Source organism: Rhamphochromis longiceps, linkage group LG20, assembly GCF_057381845.1.
Source record: "Rhamphochromis longiceps isolate RC_006_pf linkage group LG20, R_longiceps_female_GT1.1, whole genome shotgun sequence".
Classification (NCBI taxonomy): domain Eukaryota; kingdom Metazoa; phylum Chordata; class Actinopteri; order Cichliformes; family Cichlidae; genus Rhamphochromis; species Rhamphochromis longiceps.
In genome coordinates this window covers 35,356,055-35,373,907 of record NC_140576.1, presented here as the reverse complement: position 1 = coordinate 35,373,907, position 17,853 = coordinate 35,356,055, and the positions used below count along the sequence as shown (strand labels likewise).

The 17,853-nt window shown below is 42.7% G+C and overlaps 1 protein-coding gene across 1 annotated transcript; it reads right to left on the bottom strand.

Annotated features, from left to right (window-relative positions):
* Window positions 1-168: 168 nt before the first annotated feature.
* Window positions 169-15,940, bottom strand: cxxc1a (CXXC finger protein 1a). Its single transcript, XM_085394697.1, has 14 exons — window positions 15,695-15,940; window positions 12,590-12,789; window positions 12,403-12,503; window positions 10,445-10,587; window positions 9,982-10,137; window positions 4,684-4,860; window positions 4,502-4,603; window positions 4,214-4,431; window positions 3,063-3,270; window positions 2,867-2,977; window positions 2,334-2,383; window positions 2,158-2,254; window positions 1,453-1,605; window positions 169-1,361 (listed from the first exon to the last, which is right to left on the bottom strand). The coding sequence occupies exons 1-14, from the start codon at window positions 15,923-15,925 to the stop codon at window positions 1,215-1,217; spliced, it is 2,094 nt and encodes a 697-aa protein (XP_085250823.1). The 5' UTR covers window positions 15,926-15,940; the 3' UTR covers window positions 169-1,214.
* Window positions 15,941-17,853: the final 1,913 nt, after the last annotated feature.

Sequence of the window (17,853 nt, the reverse complement as noted above, 5' to 3'; positions counted from 1 at the left end):
TCTGGATTACCTCAAATCTTTCTCATGGATGTTGCATATATTAAATTTTATTAGTCTATTAAAAAAAAACATGTTGGGTAGCCAGTTTAATGTTGTGATGCAGTGGCATTCACTCTGAGAACAGAAAAGCTCAAAATCAGCACAAATAATGAGATATCAAACTTTATTGAAACATTTTGAACAAACAACAACATAATGATAACACTTTGGATAAAAACAGATATAAAAAAACGAGACATCGAAATGAAGGGTTTCCTCTCAGAGGGAAATTAAAGTCACACAGAAAAGTTTGACTTTTATCAATATACAACCAAGAGTTCTTTATCAGGACATTTCTTTTTATTTATTTAATTAATTAATTTCACTTGACTTCAGCTCTTTGTGCTTAAAATTTATTTCCTATGCTTACCCGATTGGCTGTTTATTCACTTAGACTGAAACAAGAGCCAATCAAGTCACAGAATCTATCTTTTTTTTGGCTAGCATTTGATTTTTTTTCTTCTATGCTTACTTTTTTTGATGATCCTATGGGGGAAAGTTTAAACTGATATTTACACAATTTTTATTTGAACTGCAACAGGCTCACATTGTAAAAAGAAACCAGGAGGAATGAGTTGTAACAAGATGACTTAGAGATTTATAAAATGTGTGCATCTTTAGTGAACATGTAGTGTTTCATCATCAACCTTAAGACACATTTCCAAAGCACAGCCACATTTCAGATTGGTCGGATGTGGGTAGTATAATACTTGTAGGTTAAACTGAATGAGAGCAGCTTTCCAGGACGAGGAGGACACATAAGCACCTCATGTAGACATCATGGCTCATTCAGGATCAAATGTGATCATATTTGTGTGTCCAGTCATCCCCAGCTTATTAAAACTAACAGTGAGGATACAACTGCCCACAAAGCTAAGCTGAGATCCAGCTTTCATGGCAGCGTTACCTAAGCAGAAGGTTTAGTTGAGTGTCCATCCATGAGCTCAGGTTTCCTACATTTGTAGTGTGAATATGAAATATAAAAACGGTTTGACTTCCTAAAATCAGATGAGGTCTGAGTTTGAATGAGGCTGGAGTCAGAATCAAATCTCTCTTGTTTTTTGTTCACTTGTGAATGAAACATTGCTCTGACTCACCTTCCCACAAATTTCCACAATAAAACTGCAAACGAGCGTTAAACTCATCCAGGAAAACGTCTGCCTGACGTCACCTGTCTACCTGTCCTTGGCAGAGCGCAGGTCAGTGGTGATTGGGTCGTGCTGGATGGTCTGGTGCAACATCAGAGCCAATAAACCGGCTCGGTTGGTCATGGCGGTCCTCAGATTCCTCTCCTGCTCGAACAGCTCGTCCAGTTTATACCACTGACAGAGACAAAGAGAGAGTTAGAAAAGTCCAGGTGTGTCTTAATGTTAATGACGAGGCACTAAATAAAGTTTGTATGAATAGAGATACCACTCGGACTCTCTCCAGGTCGACTTCGGCCCGGCGAAGTTTCTCCCAGCAGTAATGCTTGTTGCACTTCCTCTTAGACACCCGACAGAACTCGCCGGTTGGCTCAAACACATCTTTGACCAGAGGACATCCGCACACCTCGTCTGCTGGGACCTGCAACAGGAAGTCAATAACAAAGAATCAGGAAAATGTCTGCCTGACTTTGAGTCCAGAGCCAGGACCAGAGTCAGCACCAGCTAGTCCAGAGTCAGGACCAGAGTCGGGATCAGCTAGCTCAGAGTCAGAACCAGACTCTGCCTGACTGTCTCCAGAGTCAGGACCAAAGACTCCAGAGTCAATAAAGCGTCAGGAACATCTGAGTCTCTGAGCCCAAAGCCAGGACCAACCAATCCTGACTTTGTACTCTTCTCCAGACTCTGAGTCCAGACTCAGGACCACATGCCACATTAAAACTGTGCAGCATCCAATTTCTGATGTTATGTCCTTTAAAGACTTGAGACAGTAAGTTAACCTGAACAGAGACATGTTTTAAATATCCACAGCTGACAAGTTATGTAAGAGCACACCAACATAATATTTTAGAGCCCCACAGACATTTGCTAAAATAAAAAAAAGTTCTTCATTGAGTTTAAGAAAGGGAGGAAAAGAGCAGCGGATTAAAGCCTTGATCGAGTCATAAGTTGTTTTCTGTAGACATAAACAAACCTTTGGATCTCTGGAGTGTTCAGGACATAAAACCTGCAGCCGCTTACAGTACGTCTTACTTTGAGGGTTGTAGACATCGCAGAATAACCTGGTGGCTCTGAGAGAGACAGAGAGAGATGAGACACAAACAGAGGAACGGGTAAAGACACGAGGGACGGACAGGTGCACGGTCTTACCCCTCTATGCGTGTTGGATACATGGAACCAAACGATGTTTGACTCTCATACTGTCGGACAAAGAAACAGAAAGATCAGATTAAACAGTTTTCCTTGGTGCCTACATTACCCACAATTTACCTCAGAACAGCTAACTGTCATGCCAGGGGATGTAAAACTAGCTGCTGTGCCATAACCACCATATGCCTGCTAATATTCTGACTTCATGTGCAGACTTAGACCAATGGTGTTAAAAGTGGAGGACCTCAGGGGTGCTAGGTTGCATCAATAATCTTTTAGGGAGAACTTATTATCCTCATTTATTATTAAACTCCAGATGAGTAGCTCTTTTAAACAGAAGATTTGAACAGCAGCATTGGGTGAATTTGCTAAAGGTCATTTTTCCAGCTGTCACTGAATTTCACTGGTTTATTGTGGCCTTTGTTCCCACATCGCTGTTATTAATTTCCTGTTTGATCACCTCATTAAGGCAGCTGTAATTCATATCCAGTACAGACCCCAGGTGGACACACTTCCTGTTTCTTTAAGCTAACCTTAGCGTAGCATCGCTCCATATGACGCAGAGCCACCTTCGGATTGACGGGGTGACTGCAGGAAACACAGAAGATCTGAAAGTCTGTGTCGTCACCGTCACCCTCAGTCACCTGCAGAGACAAAGAGAGAGGAGACTAACTAACAGCTGATCACACTAACAGCGGAGTGCACTGGGTGGCTGCGGTTGCCACAGACCTCCTCGTGCTGTTGGACTTGCTGAAGTTTGGCATTGGCGATGATGCCTTCTAGCTCATGGAAGCGTTTCTCCATCAGCGTGAGACGCATCCTCGCCGCCTGCTGCTCTTTCCTGATCCGCTCCAGCTGTCTGCGTCCAATCTCCTCGGCAATGCAGGGACTCTGCTGCCACTGCTGGATCCTCTGAGGCAGGATCTCATAGATGCGACTGAGAGACAGAGACGAGGCGTCAAAGAACCAACAGATTTCAGAAACATGTACTGGTTCTGAGAAACCAAATTACACCAAGTTAACAGACAATGTCATGTTTGCTTTCTGCATAAGTTTGAGGTCCTGGGTGAAACCCCAGAGTACACAGTAATAAGGTGTACACGGCACCTAATACACAGCACTAGAAGTGCTGGCACAAATCACATTTTGGTGCCATCTCGGGTGGTCGTGCACAATTTTGGCGGTTTTTACCACCAATCTTTTTTACCTGCAGAAGCACAGAATATCGGATTATACAGCAAGGAGATGCTGCAACAGCTTCATGAAACTCTGGAGAAAACCTTGGAGAAAAAAATCGTGGCAGTTTCTTCCCTTTTGGTTTAACTTCTCTTCAATCAGGGATGATGCAGAGGTTTTCTCTGAATAGCAACACCTATCATTTACTACAGCGGTATCTGTGACGATATCACCACCAAAACCAAAGCGGTGAGCATAATATGCTCTCGAATAGTCAGATCTATGCTAAGCAGCTGAGCTGGATGCTGTTAGAAACTGTGTGAGAAGAATGGGAAGCCAGTCAAATTCACATTAGGCAAGTCCTCTCACCTTCTCAGAGCTGCTGCACAGCAAAGTGACTGACCAGAAAAAAAAAAATCAATGGCGGCAATGGACGTGTTTCACCTCTGGAAAGATGACCAAAGTTTTGTATTTCAGAAATAACCTGCCAGTTTGTGTTTGGAACAAATAGTATGCACTTCTTTTTTCACGTGTAAAAAGGGTTAATGGACTCAACGGTCCAATTAGATATGGTAGCTGACTTGATACAAGCTTTCTAACTTCAGCATAGAACTGCTGAATTTAGAAACTGCTGAATTCTCTGGCGGGCTTGCCGTGTCAGCCGTGTCGTGTTCACATGAACATTTAGATGATCTCAGACTCACTTGGCGGCGAGCTTCATGCCGCACTCCTCGGAGCAGTATTTGGAGTTGGCCCTCGCCGGCTCGATGCATCCTGGACCCAGACACTGCCTCAAAGCTCCGCCTACTTCTTTTACTCCACCCTCTCCCGCTCGCTCACTGTGCCGCACACGCTCTCTGTGACGCTGCTTCACTTTGTGGCGCCGAGGCTTTGCCTCCTCTTTAGGAACAGACACGGACTTCTGCACGAGGACGGGTGTGTTAGTGACATCATAAGTGACATCTGTGGTCAGGTGATCTAACCGCTCTCACCTTCTTCTCCGGCTTCTTCTCGTGTCTCTTCACGTGTTTCACCTTCACCGCCTTCTTCCTCAGAGAGTCGGACTGAGCATCATCCTCTTCACTGTGCCACACCTGCAACAAGAAGACGTGTCACGCACACAGAAAGTGCCTGCCTGGCAGCTGATTGGTTGGAAACACCTGCACACACTGACCAGGTCTCTGTATCCGGCAGCTTTGTATTGCTCGTACAGCTCCAGCTCACTCTCACTGAAACCCTCCTCCTCGTCATCTTCCTCCTCTTCAGTGTGATGCCCCGGCCCTTTTCTCGACAGGCTCCGCCCCTTGGCACCGCTGCGACTCATCTCCTCATCCTTGACCCGAAGCATCTTCTGCTCAGAGAACATATGCAGAGTAAACAGCATCATTAGCACAGCAATAACGGACATCTGTCTAACGGACATCTTTAACAATCAGAACGAGTTAGCAGTTCACCATCAATTTGAATCCCTTGTTAAAGGTGACACATTATGCCTTTCTTGTCATATATACCTGTATTTATAAAGTATTTTTCTTACCGACTACTCAAAGCCCAGGAATCACTTGCCAACCAGTCTAAGAATACACATTTTTCCCTTGCTATGAGTGCTTGTATCAAGTCCAACATGTTGGACCACTCACAAACATTACATGCATGATGTCATGCGAGAAACGTCTAAAGCTAGAACAAAAGTATGGAGCGGGAAACAACCATCCTCCACTCTAAAAAGCCCCATCGCTACGGTAACCAGAGACAAAGATCCAGAACTTTAATCTCACAGTTGTAATCGATACACGGACTGATGTCAATGTGTAACTCTTTTCATCTTACTGACGAATCAAAGCGCTTTAATGTTTTACTCAAAGAATCTGAAAACTATAGGAGAACTGTGTAACAGCAAAGATGGTGGGAGAAGAATGCATTTCAGGGTCAAAGTCGGAAAACTTTTAGCAGCTTCTTTAAAATCAGGTTTGAATAATGATTTTATAGAAGCTTTAAAAAAAAAAATCCAGGTTACTTGTGAAATTAAAGTTAATTTATATAATTCTTCAAGAGAACTGTTCAAATAAATGCCCAGAGGGATTTTGAGATGACTGCCAAGTGCAGAGATCTGCTCCTAGATCAGACCCAGGCATCGTATGGACCAGCAGCCACGTGTGCCATCAAAGGGAAATGGGATTCAAATTTTAAATAATTAAATAATCATGTAGTTTGTGCCATTTAAACCACCAAACAGTCTTTGATCAACTCTCCATTAGATAATGCCTTAATGATTTTTTTTTTTTTTTACAGTTTTGTGGGAAACTATAACACAACTTTGGTGCTTTTATTTTGAAGGCAAAAAAAAAAGAATTTATGTTAGTGTATGCAAGCAAATGCAGCTTTGCTGTAAATGCACTGGACGTTTATGAGATACGTGACTCGACAGGAACTCTGACAGGGAGTGTTTTTTCCCACACAGGTAACTACACGCTTGGATAGGCTGAAATGGAACAAGCTGGAAGGTGTGGATGCGAGACAGAGTGACTGAAATTGGCATTTCTGCAGTGCAGTACACACCAGCAGGTGTTGAGTAACCAGCACTAAAAATTAACCATGCTGCTAATGTGTTAACCAAAATAGTTAACTACATCAGGGCAGGCGCACTGAACCACAGACAGGCAGTTGCACTTTTAGAGCAGCATAAGGCTAAACATAGTGATATAAGCTACCGCATCGCTATCAGGTGGCTCAGCCTGGGCAAAGGGCAAAAAAGAGGGTTTTGTGAAAAGAAAGGACACTCCAGAGCTCTCAGACACAGAACATAAGGCAGATCTTGAATTTGCTGTTGACATGTATGCATGAATGGACTAAATACAGCACTGTAAGCACACATACAATGTACAGGCCGATGAAGGCTTTCATAAAAAAAGTTTCTCATCAGAGACATGCCAACAGTGAAAGAAGCCATAACATCAGCTTATCGCTTCAGATGGTACTCATGTATGTTAGGAGTCCTGCATGATGAGTTTTCAAGGCAATCTGAAGACTTCAAAACAGTTACGAGTGAATTGTCCTCAGCTGCAGTGTTGATCATGCATCCAGTGAACTCAGTGACCTGCAGTCTGATTCGCTGCTAGCAGAGCACTTCAAGTCAGATTTTTATTCTTCTCTCAAAGAGGAGAACTTTGCACACATAAGGACACATACTCAGAAGATGTTAGCTCTCTTAAAGCTAAGATCCACCTTTAAATGTAAACAAACATTTTCACTGAGGAAGCTTAACAAATCCTGATACAGATGCTCTCAGCAACAGTCACCTGTCTGCCGTGCTTTGCATTCCCAGCTCAGACATTGAACCAAACTTTGAAATCAACTGGTCAAGCTTAAAAAGGCTAGAGTTCTCTCCCCGAAGAACAGAAAAAACCTGAAAATCTGCAGATGAAATAATTAAACTACAGGAAAAACAGCAACAACTTTGCATATCTTTGAAATTCTCTGGTTTCTCATGTGGCCACTTGGGAAAATGATTTGCCCACCTGCTCCAGAATGAATCCTCAGATCTACAGTGACTATAAGATTGTAGATCCATCACCCCTAAAGCAAAGAAGCCCAACAACAGAAAAACCAGGAAATACGAACCATTTATGTGAAATAAAAATTCTGTAATATTCATCCTCTAACTAGATGCAACATGGAAATCAAAGATGAATTCTGCTGCATCATTTCCACATTTAAAGGGAACTTTTCTAGCAGTTACCAAAGTGCTGCAGTATACATTTCACCTGTTTGATTAACATTTTAGGAAACTACAAAACTCTGATGTGCATATTTGATTTGTTCTGTCATTGATTTAAATAACCAGCATTAACTACCTTTTGTCAGAGTTACCTGTGTGCTGCTCCAGTCCTTCCTGGTTGAACAAAACAGGAAATAGAGGGTGGAGCTGGTTAAAATGCAGAGGGGTAGCAAATGGACCAAACCACTCGCTGTGACAGCACGGGGGGTGGGGGATCTGTGTACCGAGTTTAGTTATTGTCTCTGTGGTTTTTCCCCTTTGTGTTTAACAGGCGTTCCTTTGCTGCGTTCAGTCCTCGCTCTTCTGGTTAGACCAGTTCTTCTTTTGTTATCTTTTTCTGAGCAGTGCTCTGTTCAGCTGACCTTCTTTATGGACACAGCTATTTGCTAACCTCGACTTTTTCCTTCCTTTGTTGTTTTAATGTGACTTTGTGATCGCCTGGGTTAAATAAACACCCAGCTTGCAGCTGAACTACCTGTGTCTGTAGTTTGACTGAAAGTCTCCAACATTTTTTGTCTTTTTCTCCCTCAAGTCTTAAAAAAAGAACTGGATCAATTTCCTACCACAACTTGAACCTGAAAAAAAGACGCTTTAAAAAGTTCTTGAAACCATGAAATCATTTACAAAGATTTGCAAGGCTAAAGCTTTTGCCCTGACTTTACAGTTTCAGTTATACAGTGTACCTTGAACTCTTGAACCTCTTTTAAATGTGTCATTCCTCTGCTACCCTGTGCTGGTCAGTGTTTACGGCCTGACTCACTCATTTACAAAAGCAAATATGAAGGATCGCTGCTGCCAAGACTGCGTGCAGCCAAAGCTCAGCAACATGACGATTCATCAGTCCCAGTCAGGCTGCAGTAATGTATTTACTATGGTGGGCCAAGAGTGCCAAAATGAATTAATCAAATACATCAGTAAATAATTAATTAAATATGTCAATAATTAATGACAATTAAAAATATTAATTAACTGATTAATTGTGACAGCAATTACTTAGATAAATACATAATTAATTAAATATGTATTTAATTAATTTTAATTGGAAATAAAAATCTAATAATTTATTAAATGATAAGATAAGATAATAGAAGAAGAAGACAAGAACAATGAAAGGCAGTTCGGCGTCTCTCCATTAGCAGTATGTAGATTTTTTTACATTAAAATTGCTTTAGAATAAAAGATACATAGATATATACACCTGTATACAAGTTATATATGCTGTAAGGTGCATTGCAAAGGAGCAGGTGCAATATAAGGTACAATGTAATCTTTGGTAGTGCACATTGAGTAAGAGGTTGGTTGCATTATTATAATAAATTATATTAATTAGACCTGCTATTAATTATGATAAAGACGGTTCATAAATAGAATATTTAAAAGTAACAAATTAAAATTGAATGAATTATGTATATATTTACTTAATATATGATACATTTAATAAGTTAGTTAACCCTTTAAGACCTACCATAGAACCAAGTCCGCCAGAGCTTACTTTATATTTTTACATGCTGTAGTGCCATTTTTGGGAGCATTTCAAGTTGCTATACATCAATACAACTGTTATAGCCCATATTTTAATAATATGTATGCATTAAGTCCATAGTAACTACATTAATTGCAAAAAAGTGCAATAAACTACAAAAAAATTTAAAATCGTTTTTGTTTTTTTTTTACATATATTTCTACTTGGAGAAATTTAAGAGGTTTATCCCTCAAAACTTTAAATACAAAAAAGTTGCAAAAAATAGTTTACAACAGGAAATTTATTTTGAGTGTCTTCATAGTTTTATTTTTGAGATACACCAATTTTTATATACACTGCAGGAAAAATGAAAAACAATCCTATGATGCAAATTTGCAAAGAAAACAGCAGGTGCATCAAAATAAACTATTTCCAGCTGTGCAATTCGAGTTCTAAGCATCCCAGAAACTATTCAGAAAAGCATAAAGTCAAACATGACTTATAAAAACACCAGTATAGGCTCTTAAGGCCTACAAGTAAAAAACTAAATTTTCCGCGAAAATGACGTCACTTCCGGTTTCGGGCAGGAAATGGTGGACATGCGATCATTCACGCTGACGTCTGTTTCAATGTGGGAAGTGTTACGAACAGCTGATCGGATCGGCAAATCGTGTTTCTGGAATATTATGTTTTTGTTGCTGCAAGCGCTTTTTATGCAATTTTTGCAAAACTTTATGTGGAAGGAAACCGTGACCGAGGACAAGCTGATGGCATAAGATGTAAGTACAACTCCTCCGGTTTCATATGCAAAAAAAATTATTGCGCTAGCTTATGCGGTTGCAGTGCTACCGGGATTTAAAAATAGTTACACAAAAAAGAGCGTGCCCACTCTGACCGGCTTCAAAGGGTTAATGATGGAGTTCTTTAAGTCATTTTGGCACTTGTGGCCCTTCATAAGAAAGTAACCAGCTATGTTATTAGTATTCTGCAATTAGACAAAAAAATGTAATGAAACTGTCTACTGGTGACCTGCTGTGGTTTTGACTGTTAAATTTTCTCATGTATGAGCACCGGCTGTAGCGCTGTGAAGACATGACATGTGTAAGTGTAAAACAAAGCGCGCACACACACACGTACACAAATCGATCACACTGTCTGCCTCAGTTTCAGGGATTTTTATTTCCCTCCACTCGCACATTTTCACTGTATGACAATGAGGTTTATTCACGTACCCGGGCTCGGACCTCACACTGCCGGAGCCGGCACTTCTGTCTGATTTTGTTCGGGCCTCCAAACTTCTTCATGTCTTTACAGAAGTCGCACTGAGCGCAGTCCTCCGTCCTCAGGCAGGCGTCACACTCTCCACACATCCTCGCCGAACGCTTGATCTGGAAAAACGAACAAGGAAACCGAAGCGGTATGAACGGCATCGACACTCCAAGTCTCCCGCGAAAACCCGGATTGTGGCTGGAGCTTCAACCTAAGCACTTAAAGGACTTAAAAGTTTGAAAATTCATATGTAAGAGCAGCTAAAATTGTCAGCTGATGGATACGGAAAGGAAGAAGTTGAAGGTTAAGATACTTTAACTAGTAGCAGGTAAAAGTTAGTTTGACCCTCTGAGGTGTAAGTCAGCCTAACCCCAGCCTGAGCAGTTAAAGTGCTGGCTGAACTGTGTCATGTGATCTCTTGGGTACCTGTGAGCCCCGCCTCTTGTCAGTCTTCTGCTGGGGGGTGGAGCTTCCATCTCCATCAGTTTTATCATCTCTCTCCGGTTCCGACTCTCTCTCCTCCTTCATCTTCTTCTGACGGTATTTAATCTCCAGCGAAGAGTCTCTGTCTGCAGACAACACAACGCACAGATCACAGCTTTAACACCTGAAGAGGACCAACTGTGCTCTTCAACAGCTCGAGGTTTTTATTCTGAGACTAGAGAAACATTACAGGATTTATAGTTTAAAAACCTCCTTCACGTTAAAGTGGCTCTTTTGATCAGCTTGTCCTGTACAAACCAGTTTTTCTCATCTGTGGAACATTGGCCATCTCAAATACACTGCACAAAAAAGTCATAGGAGACACAACAGATGTCAATGGGAGAAAAAATTATGGTGCTGGATATCTGATAAAACTGGGTAATGTGTAAGGAAAAAAAAGGATTGGGGGGGGGGGTGTCCTCTCAGATCTGGACCCGGACATCACTGATCTCCTGGACAGTCTGAAGTGCAACCTGGCAGATGGGCAGAAGCATGATGTCCCAGAGGTGTCCTAATGGATTTATGTCAGTCAAATATAGGGACAGTCAATGGTATCAATTCATTCATCCTCCTGGAGCTGCCTGCATGCTCTCACCACATGAGGTTGGGCATTGTCGTGCAGTAAGAGGAACCCAGGATCCCCTGCACCACTGTAGGGTCTGACAGTGGGTCCAAGGATTTAATGGCCTGTAGAGGTCTGTGCATCCCTCCATGGATAAGACTCCACAGACCATCACTGATAAGCAGTGAGTGCAGGAGCCTCAGACATTGACACCAGTGCTCTACAGGAAGTCATTTTGTAGCTCTGACAGTGCCCATCCTGTTCCTCCGTGCACAAAGGAGCAGATACCGGTGCTGCTGATGGGTTTCTAGTCCCTATCCAGCTCTCTGAGAGTCACTGTAAGTCTCCTGGAATCTCCTCCATGCTCCTGAGACTGTGCTGGGAGTCACAGCAGACCTTCTGGCAATGGCACGTATTAAATGTGCAACTTCTGTAGGGTCCAGATTAGGGCTGTGCGATACGACCAAAATCTCATATCCCAATATAAGACATTTATTGTCCCAACAACGAGATTTATCACAAAAATTTTACATTTTCTGTAAATTCTGTGAACTGGGCAACTCGACTTGCGTGAAGAGTTTTCAGCTGGGCGTCGTGTGCCTGGAGTCAAGTTTTCTTTGTGAGTATTTATTACTCGTGCTGCGGGGAAAGCCTGTTCTAAGGTTTATTTTTTAGCACATGACGGCTCTTTTTAGCGTCTCATCTGTAAACACTCTGCATACTATTTCACATGATTCAGTTTATTTTGAAAAATCTCAACAGGATCTTCAGCTTTATTGTGAAAGGTCTATGTGGAAAATAAACAAGCGGATGGCAGAGCCATCGTTGTTGGTAACGACAACGCATAAAAACAGTCGCTTGTCCGTCTGTAGTGTGGTTATATGAAAATATAAGAGAAAGAGAGAACTTTAAGAAATTCTACAGTGACCATCAAAACGATTAAAAAATATTGCCATAAACTGTTTATTTTGGGACACCACGGAACAAACGATAGCTCCTCTAGTACACCTGTTGTTAGTTTCATTAGTTTCTTAGTTGCCCCTTGGGGATAAATAAAGTCTCTCTGATTCTGATTAACACCAGAGCAGCTGAAACTGATTCACGACCTCTTCTGCTCCTTAAGTGACCACATCCATATCCCAGAGGTTTGATGCTAAACCTTTGAGCAGTGTATATATGACACAAAATGAGAAAAACTATAAAAAATCCCCTTTAAGCTAGTTTAAAGAGGATTTCTGTAAATGAATTCAGTCTTAAAGCAAATATTCAGAGGTCTATTTTTATCAGTGGACTAATACACATTATGTTTTCTTCCAGCTCAGAGAGGAGGGACACTGACTTCTGCAGGGCGGGCAGTACCACACTCTGATGGCTTTGGCTGCCTTCTCCGAAACTCCAATACAGTCTCCATGAAACCACTCCGTGCAGCTGTCGCACCCTCTGACGGACACACAGACAGACAGGTTAGGGTTAACAGCTGTGTTTGTTTGTTTATTGTTTACAGATAAATAAATAAAGTGTGTTACATCATGAAGCAGTTGATATCTGGTTTCCTGCAGACACAGTAAACCGGAGCGCTCATGGTGTCCATGGGAAATCTGCCCCGTCCTCCTCCTCCGTCACCTTCTTCACCTCCCTCCACTTTTCCTCCTCTTCCTCCCCCCTCCTCCCCTTCCTCCCCCTCCTCCTCATCCGGGGCTCGCTCTGCTCCTGCAGCCTCTTCAGACTGACAAACAAACAAGAAACACACAAACCTGAAAAGAGTTCATCATCAGAGATCTCACTCGGTTTTACTACAAAGAGGATTCGTCTTCTGTGTTCATCGCGAAAGACCAGCAACAGCAGCACCAACACAAACTGGAGTAGCCCACGTTACTGGTTGGTCCACATTATTCTGACGGTGCCCCCCTCAGAGCATCGCAGCCTGCAGAGCTGTGTGTGGCACCAGCAGACTGCTCTGTGTTGTGCTTACCTGAGCAGATTATCCAGAGTCTTTTTTGGCTTCAAACAGGCTAAACTTTATTAATATAAGACATATTTTCCAGCCCTACTGACCAAAGTACCCACATCCTTTAGCCCTTTTAATACTAAATTACAGTACAGTGCTTTTCCTGTAACACTCATACCACTGGGTTGTCTGTAGCAGCTGTTAGTCTGCACTACAAACCCTAAAAAGTGAAATGTAAATAAAAACAGAATGCAATGACTTAGAAATATCATAAACCCAGATTTTATTCACAACAGTGAATAAACTGTTTAGACTGAGACATTTTACTATTTCATCTAATATTCTGAACATTTTGCAACCAGTCAGATTTAACTGGGAACATGTCAGTGACATGTTTGGGTATAAAAAGAGCCTCGCAGAGGGGCCGCGTTTCACTCTTCAGAGTTACACTTTCAGAATAATGCTGCTCAACATAAATATTCCATCATCTGCAGTCCGTAATATCATCAGATAATCTGAAGAAATCTCTGTGTGCAGTGGACAAGGCCAAAAATTGGATGCCTGTGATGTTCAGACCCACAAATCTCTGAGCCAAAGCTGGACTGAGACAGTGGAAAAACTGATCTGAGGTCAGCAGTATCAACATTTTAAATTATTTCTGGAAAATATGGACGCCATGTCCCTCGGACTAAGGAGGAGCGGGACCATCCAGCCTGTTATCAGCACTCAGTTCAAAAGCCTCTGAGGGTACAGGAGTCCATTAGTGCCTTTGGAATTGAACACTTGCACATCTGTAACCATGAGTGCAGAAAGGTATACACAAGTTTTAGAGCATCAAATGCTCCCATCCAGGGAAGGCCTTGGATATTTCACTAAAATAATGCTAAGTAGGGCTGCCACGATTAGTCGACTAGTCACGATTACGTCGACTATCAAAATTGTCAACGACTAATTTAATAGACGACTCGACGTTTGAAGCTTTGTAAGATCCTGAAAGACGCAGGAATAAGCAGCAGGATTTAAGTGTAATAACGCACTGAAACAGAAGATGGCAGCACTGCATATACAAGGATGCCAGCTGCCGTTAAACTCTGAAGAAGAAGAAATTCAGGGGCCCCATTTGTAGGCCGATTCTGTCACAGCGACGAAGGCTGTCCAAATTCGAAGACTCCTCCAAACGCGGCCGACAAATGCATCCTTCATTTCCCCAGATTTGAAGGATGGGTCGGGTGTATCCATCGTGGCCCAACCTATCCCAGAATTCCTAGCGCGGCCCAGCCAATTCCAGTTTCCAACAATGGCGGCAGCTACTTAGTTTTAATATTACTCTTATTACTCTGTCTGGGTCACAAAATAAACATTTAAAATATTTTCAGGCGAGAATGTAGCTGTGTAAACTTCAAATATCTGCTCGGTTTATCAAGACATCATATATTTGTAAAAGCGCTCCGACGTTTTCGGAGACGTCTGTTACCCACCAGCTCGATAGCTAACCGGGGTTCAAGGCTCACTAAAGCCAGTGAGAACATTGAACTCCCAGTACATCGTTTTCGGGGGGACTGGGAATCTATCCTACCTCACAAATCATCCTACCCGTTGTTTCTGCGCATTCGCGTAACACAACTCCCAAATTTACATAATTTTTAACCCATTGTGAACACTTATTATGGTTATGGTTTGGATTAGTCAAAAGTCGCTGTCAAATTATAATACGTGTAGGACGATTTCTCAGAACAGCGGCACTGCTGAGCAGCTAGAAACCCACTCCCCCTGAGGAACCTGGATTCAGAAGAAACGTGACAGGAAACTCCAGACCCGGTTCAGGACCTAAAAAATACTCCTCTGAGACCTGCGGATCCCTGGACTAGATTACTACTGAGACTGTGGAGCGGCTTTTATTTGGAAAATATAAAAAATCTAGATCTCATCAGACCAGTTTCAGGTCTAAGAACAGTTTTATTTAATACATTTGATCTATACTCTAACACCTGGATTAAACCCCAGAGACCAAAGTCCAGACACAAAACCAGGACCCGGAGGCTCATTCGATCTGTTTATAACTCAACAATATCCACAAAAACAAGGCGCAGTCTGTTATCGCACTAAGTCTGTATTACATTGGTCTACAGGATCCACACAAATTCATTCACATCAATTAAGACATCACTGTCTGTTTAACATTAATAACTAATATTTCCCTGTCCGAGCCACCAAAGGTGTGCAGAAGCAAAGACTGCACACAACGACATCAGACTGAAAGTGTGGTGTGTTACTCATTTTACCTCTTTATTTGCATCATGAATTGATTGTCGGAAGTAACTGCAAGGTAAAGGAAAACAGAAGCATGTGAAACAGACGAGCCTGCATTAAAACCACTAAAGTGTCCTTTAAAAAACCCGCCTGGTGACACCTGAAACCCGCCACCGTGCAGTGATTTAACAGCTGATTTCTCCACATGCAGCCTGCACGAACCACGTGACAGCATCTCCAGTCCTCCCTGATCACCAGCTTTAACCTCCTGCAGAAGCAGAGCTCTCCTCACGCCTCTGCTGCTCCGCTCCGACCAGACTCCGTTTACTTTTCTGCAGATTTTAGCCGCGTTTAGGCTGCAGGATGGAGAAAAAGGGAGCTGCTCCTCTCTTCTCCTCCATCAGTACAACGTGACAAACAAACCCGGACTCACCATGAGCTGCTGCAGCTGCTGTGAATTCACAGAAGAAGAAGGAGAAGGAGGAGAAGAAGAGTCGCTTCTCCGGTTGAAGCTGCAGCCTCTCGCTCGTTTTACAAGCTCACCAAAAATCTGCAAAAATCTCTTTGTGTCCGCATCATTATTGTTTTCCTCTTCTGTAGTTTTGACCGAGGAGCACAAACGGCGTGTGTGTGTCGCCACCTGCTGGAGGGGAGGCTGTGACATTAGAACACGCGTTTGGGTTTTTGGAGGTAATTTAAGCCTGCAGACAAAACCGTGAAGACTGAGAGGTACCAAAGTGCAGGGAGCTGCAGTGACTCAGATCTGAAGGGTCACATGACACTTTACACGAGAATAAAACTGATCTCTGATGTTTGGACTCCAGTCTGTGAACACAGCGATAACACAGTGAACAGGTTTCTCAGGAGCAATCCTTCCTCAGGTCTACAGGAGGAAAACAGGCTGTATAAATCATGTGAATGAGCATGCACATGTGTTTGTTGTCTTTAAATGATTAACACCTGTCCCAGCTGCTACTGCGACACTTATTAATTATTAATTATTAAGTTTACGGCTCACTTGTGAGCAGCTTGTGACTGTTTTGGTCTGAAATCTTCTGATGTTGTTTAATAGAAACAATCATCATAAACTCGAGACTCGGCTCTTTGCAGCTTTCCTTTCACACCATTGGACTGTTTCATCATGAAGTGCAGTTCTCCCTGCGTCCAGCAGGTGGCAGCAGTGAAGCACATTCAAGCCTCCGCCGGCAGCTCAACATCTGCTGAAACATCTGGAATTACTCCTGAGTCCTGCAGCAGCTGCAGATTTCACAAATGCCGACCTCATGAAGCGATTTCTAATGGATTCCAGTTAATAAGCTTCACTTTTTTCTAAAAGTTTCTGCTTGTTTTTATTTTAATTATCAAAACATCTGCTTCGTATTGCTTTTGGTAAACACAGCAGTGCTGCCACAGCATCACTTCAGTCATTCATGGGTGTTCAGCAGAGCTTCTGGATGTTTTATATTCTTTATTTTTAAGCATTTTTATATTTTATAATGTCAATAAAAAGTTCCCAGAAAAAGAAATAATTTATTTCTAATTGTAAATATGTTTTAAATTATTATGAACACTTTAATATCTGATTAATAATAATGATTGGAATTTTTTTTTTTTAAAGTAATTTCATTACACCAGAAATTACAATCAAACATATATAGATGTCCAGATGGCATCAGCTCGAGGGTCGTCAGGTCCTGCGCGGACCAACTGTGTGGGGTGATGGAGCACCTCTTCAACCTGAGCCTGAGGTTGGGAAGAGTCCCACAGCTCTGGAAAACCTCCTGTGTTGTACCAGTGCCAAAGACTTCACGCCCCAAGGACCTCAACAGCTACAGGCCGGTGGCTCTGACATCCCACCTGATGAAGACCCTGGAGCGGTTGGTCCTGGCTCAGCTTCAGCGCCTAATAAGCTCATCACTGGACCCACTTCAGTTTGCCTACCAGCCTGGCATTGGAGCGGATGATGCCGTCATTCACCTCCTACATCGTTCCCTCGCTCACCTGGAGACCGCTGGAAGCACTGTGAGAATCATGTTCTTTGATTTCTCCAGTGCCTTCAACACCATTCTTCCCTCGGTTCTAAAGGACAAGCTGGTGAACTCTGGAGTGGACCATCACCTCACTACCTGGATCCTGGACTACCTCACCGACCGACCACAGTATGTGAGGACTCAGGGCTGTGTGTCGGACAGGGTCGTCTGCAGTACGGGGGCCCCACAGGGAACGGTTCTGGCTCCGTTCCTCTTCACCATCTACACTGCAGACTTCTCCCACAATTCCACCCAGTGCTTCCTGCAGAAGTTCTCTGATGACTCTGCAATAGTCGGCCTCATCACTGATGGGGACGACAGGGAGTACAGAGGTCTGACCCAAGACTTTGTGGACTGGTGCCAGCTGAACTACCTCCAGATCAACGCCAGTAAAACCAAGGAACTGGTGGTAGACTTCCGCAGGCACAAGCATTCTCCACTGCAACCACTGAACATCCAAGGTATGGACATTGAGGCTGTGGACAGCTACAGGTACCTTGGTGTTCATCTGAACAATAGACTGGACTGGACTCATAACTCAGACGCCCTCTACAGGAAAGGG

Bases quoted from the DNA above. Each gene is read 5' to 3' on its own strand.
- cxxc1a (XM_085394697.1), bottom strand. From the start codon at position 15,925: ATGTCACAGCCTCCCCTCCAGCAGGTGGCGACACACACACGCCGTTTG. The intron at 3,271-4,213 runs GTGAGTCTGAGA...TCTGTCTCTCAG, and splicing joins GGCATGAAGCTCGCCGCCAA to TCGCATCTATGAGATCCTGC. The intron at 2,978-3,062 runs GTCTGTGGCAAC...TTGTCTCTGCAG, and splicing joins AAGTCCAACAGCACGAGGAG to GTGACTGAGGGTGACGGTGA.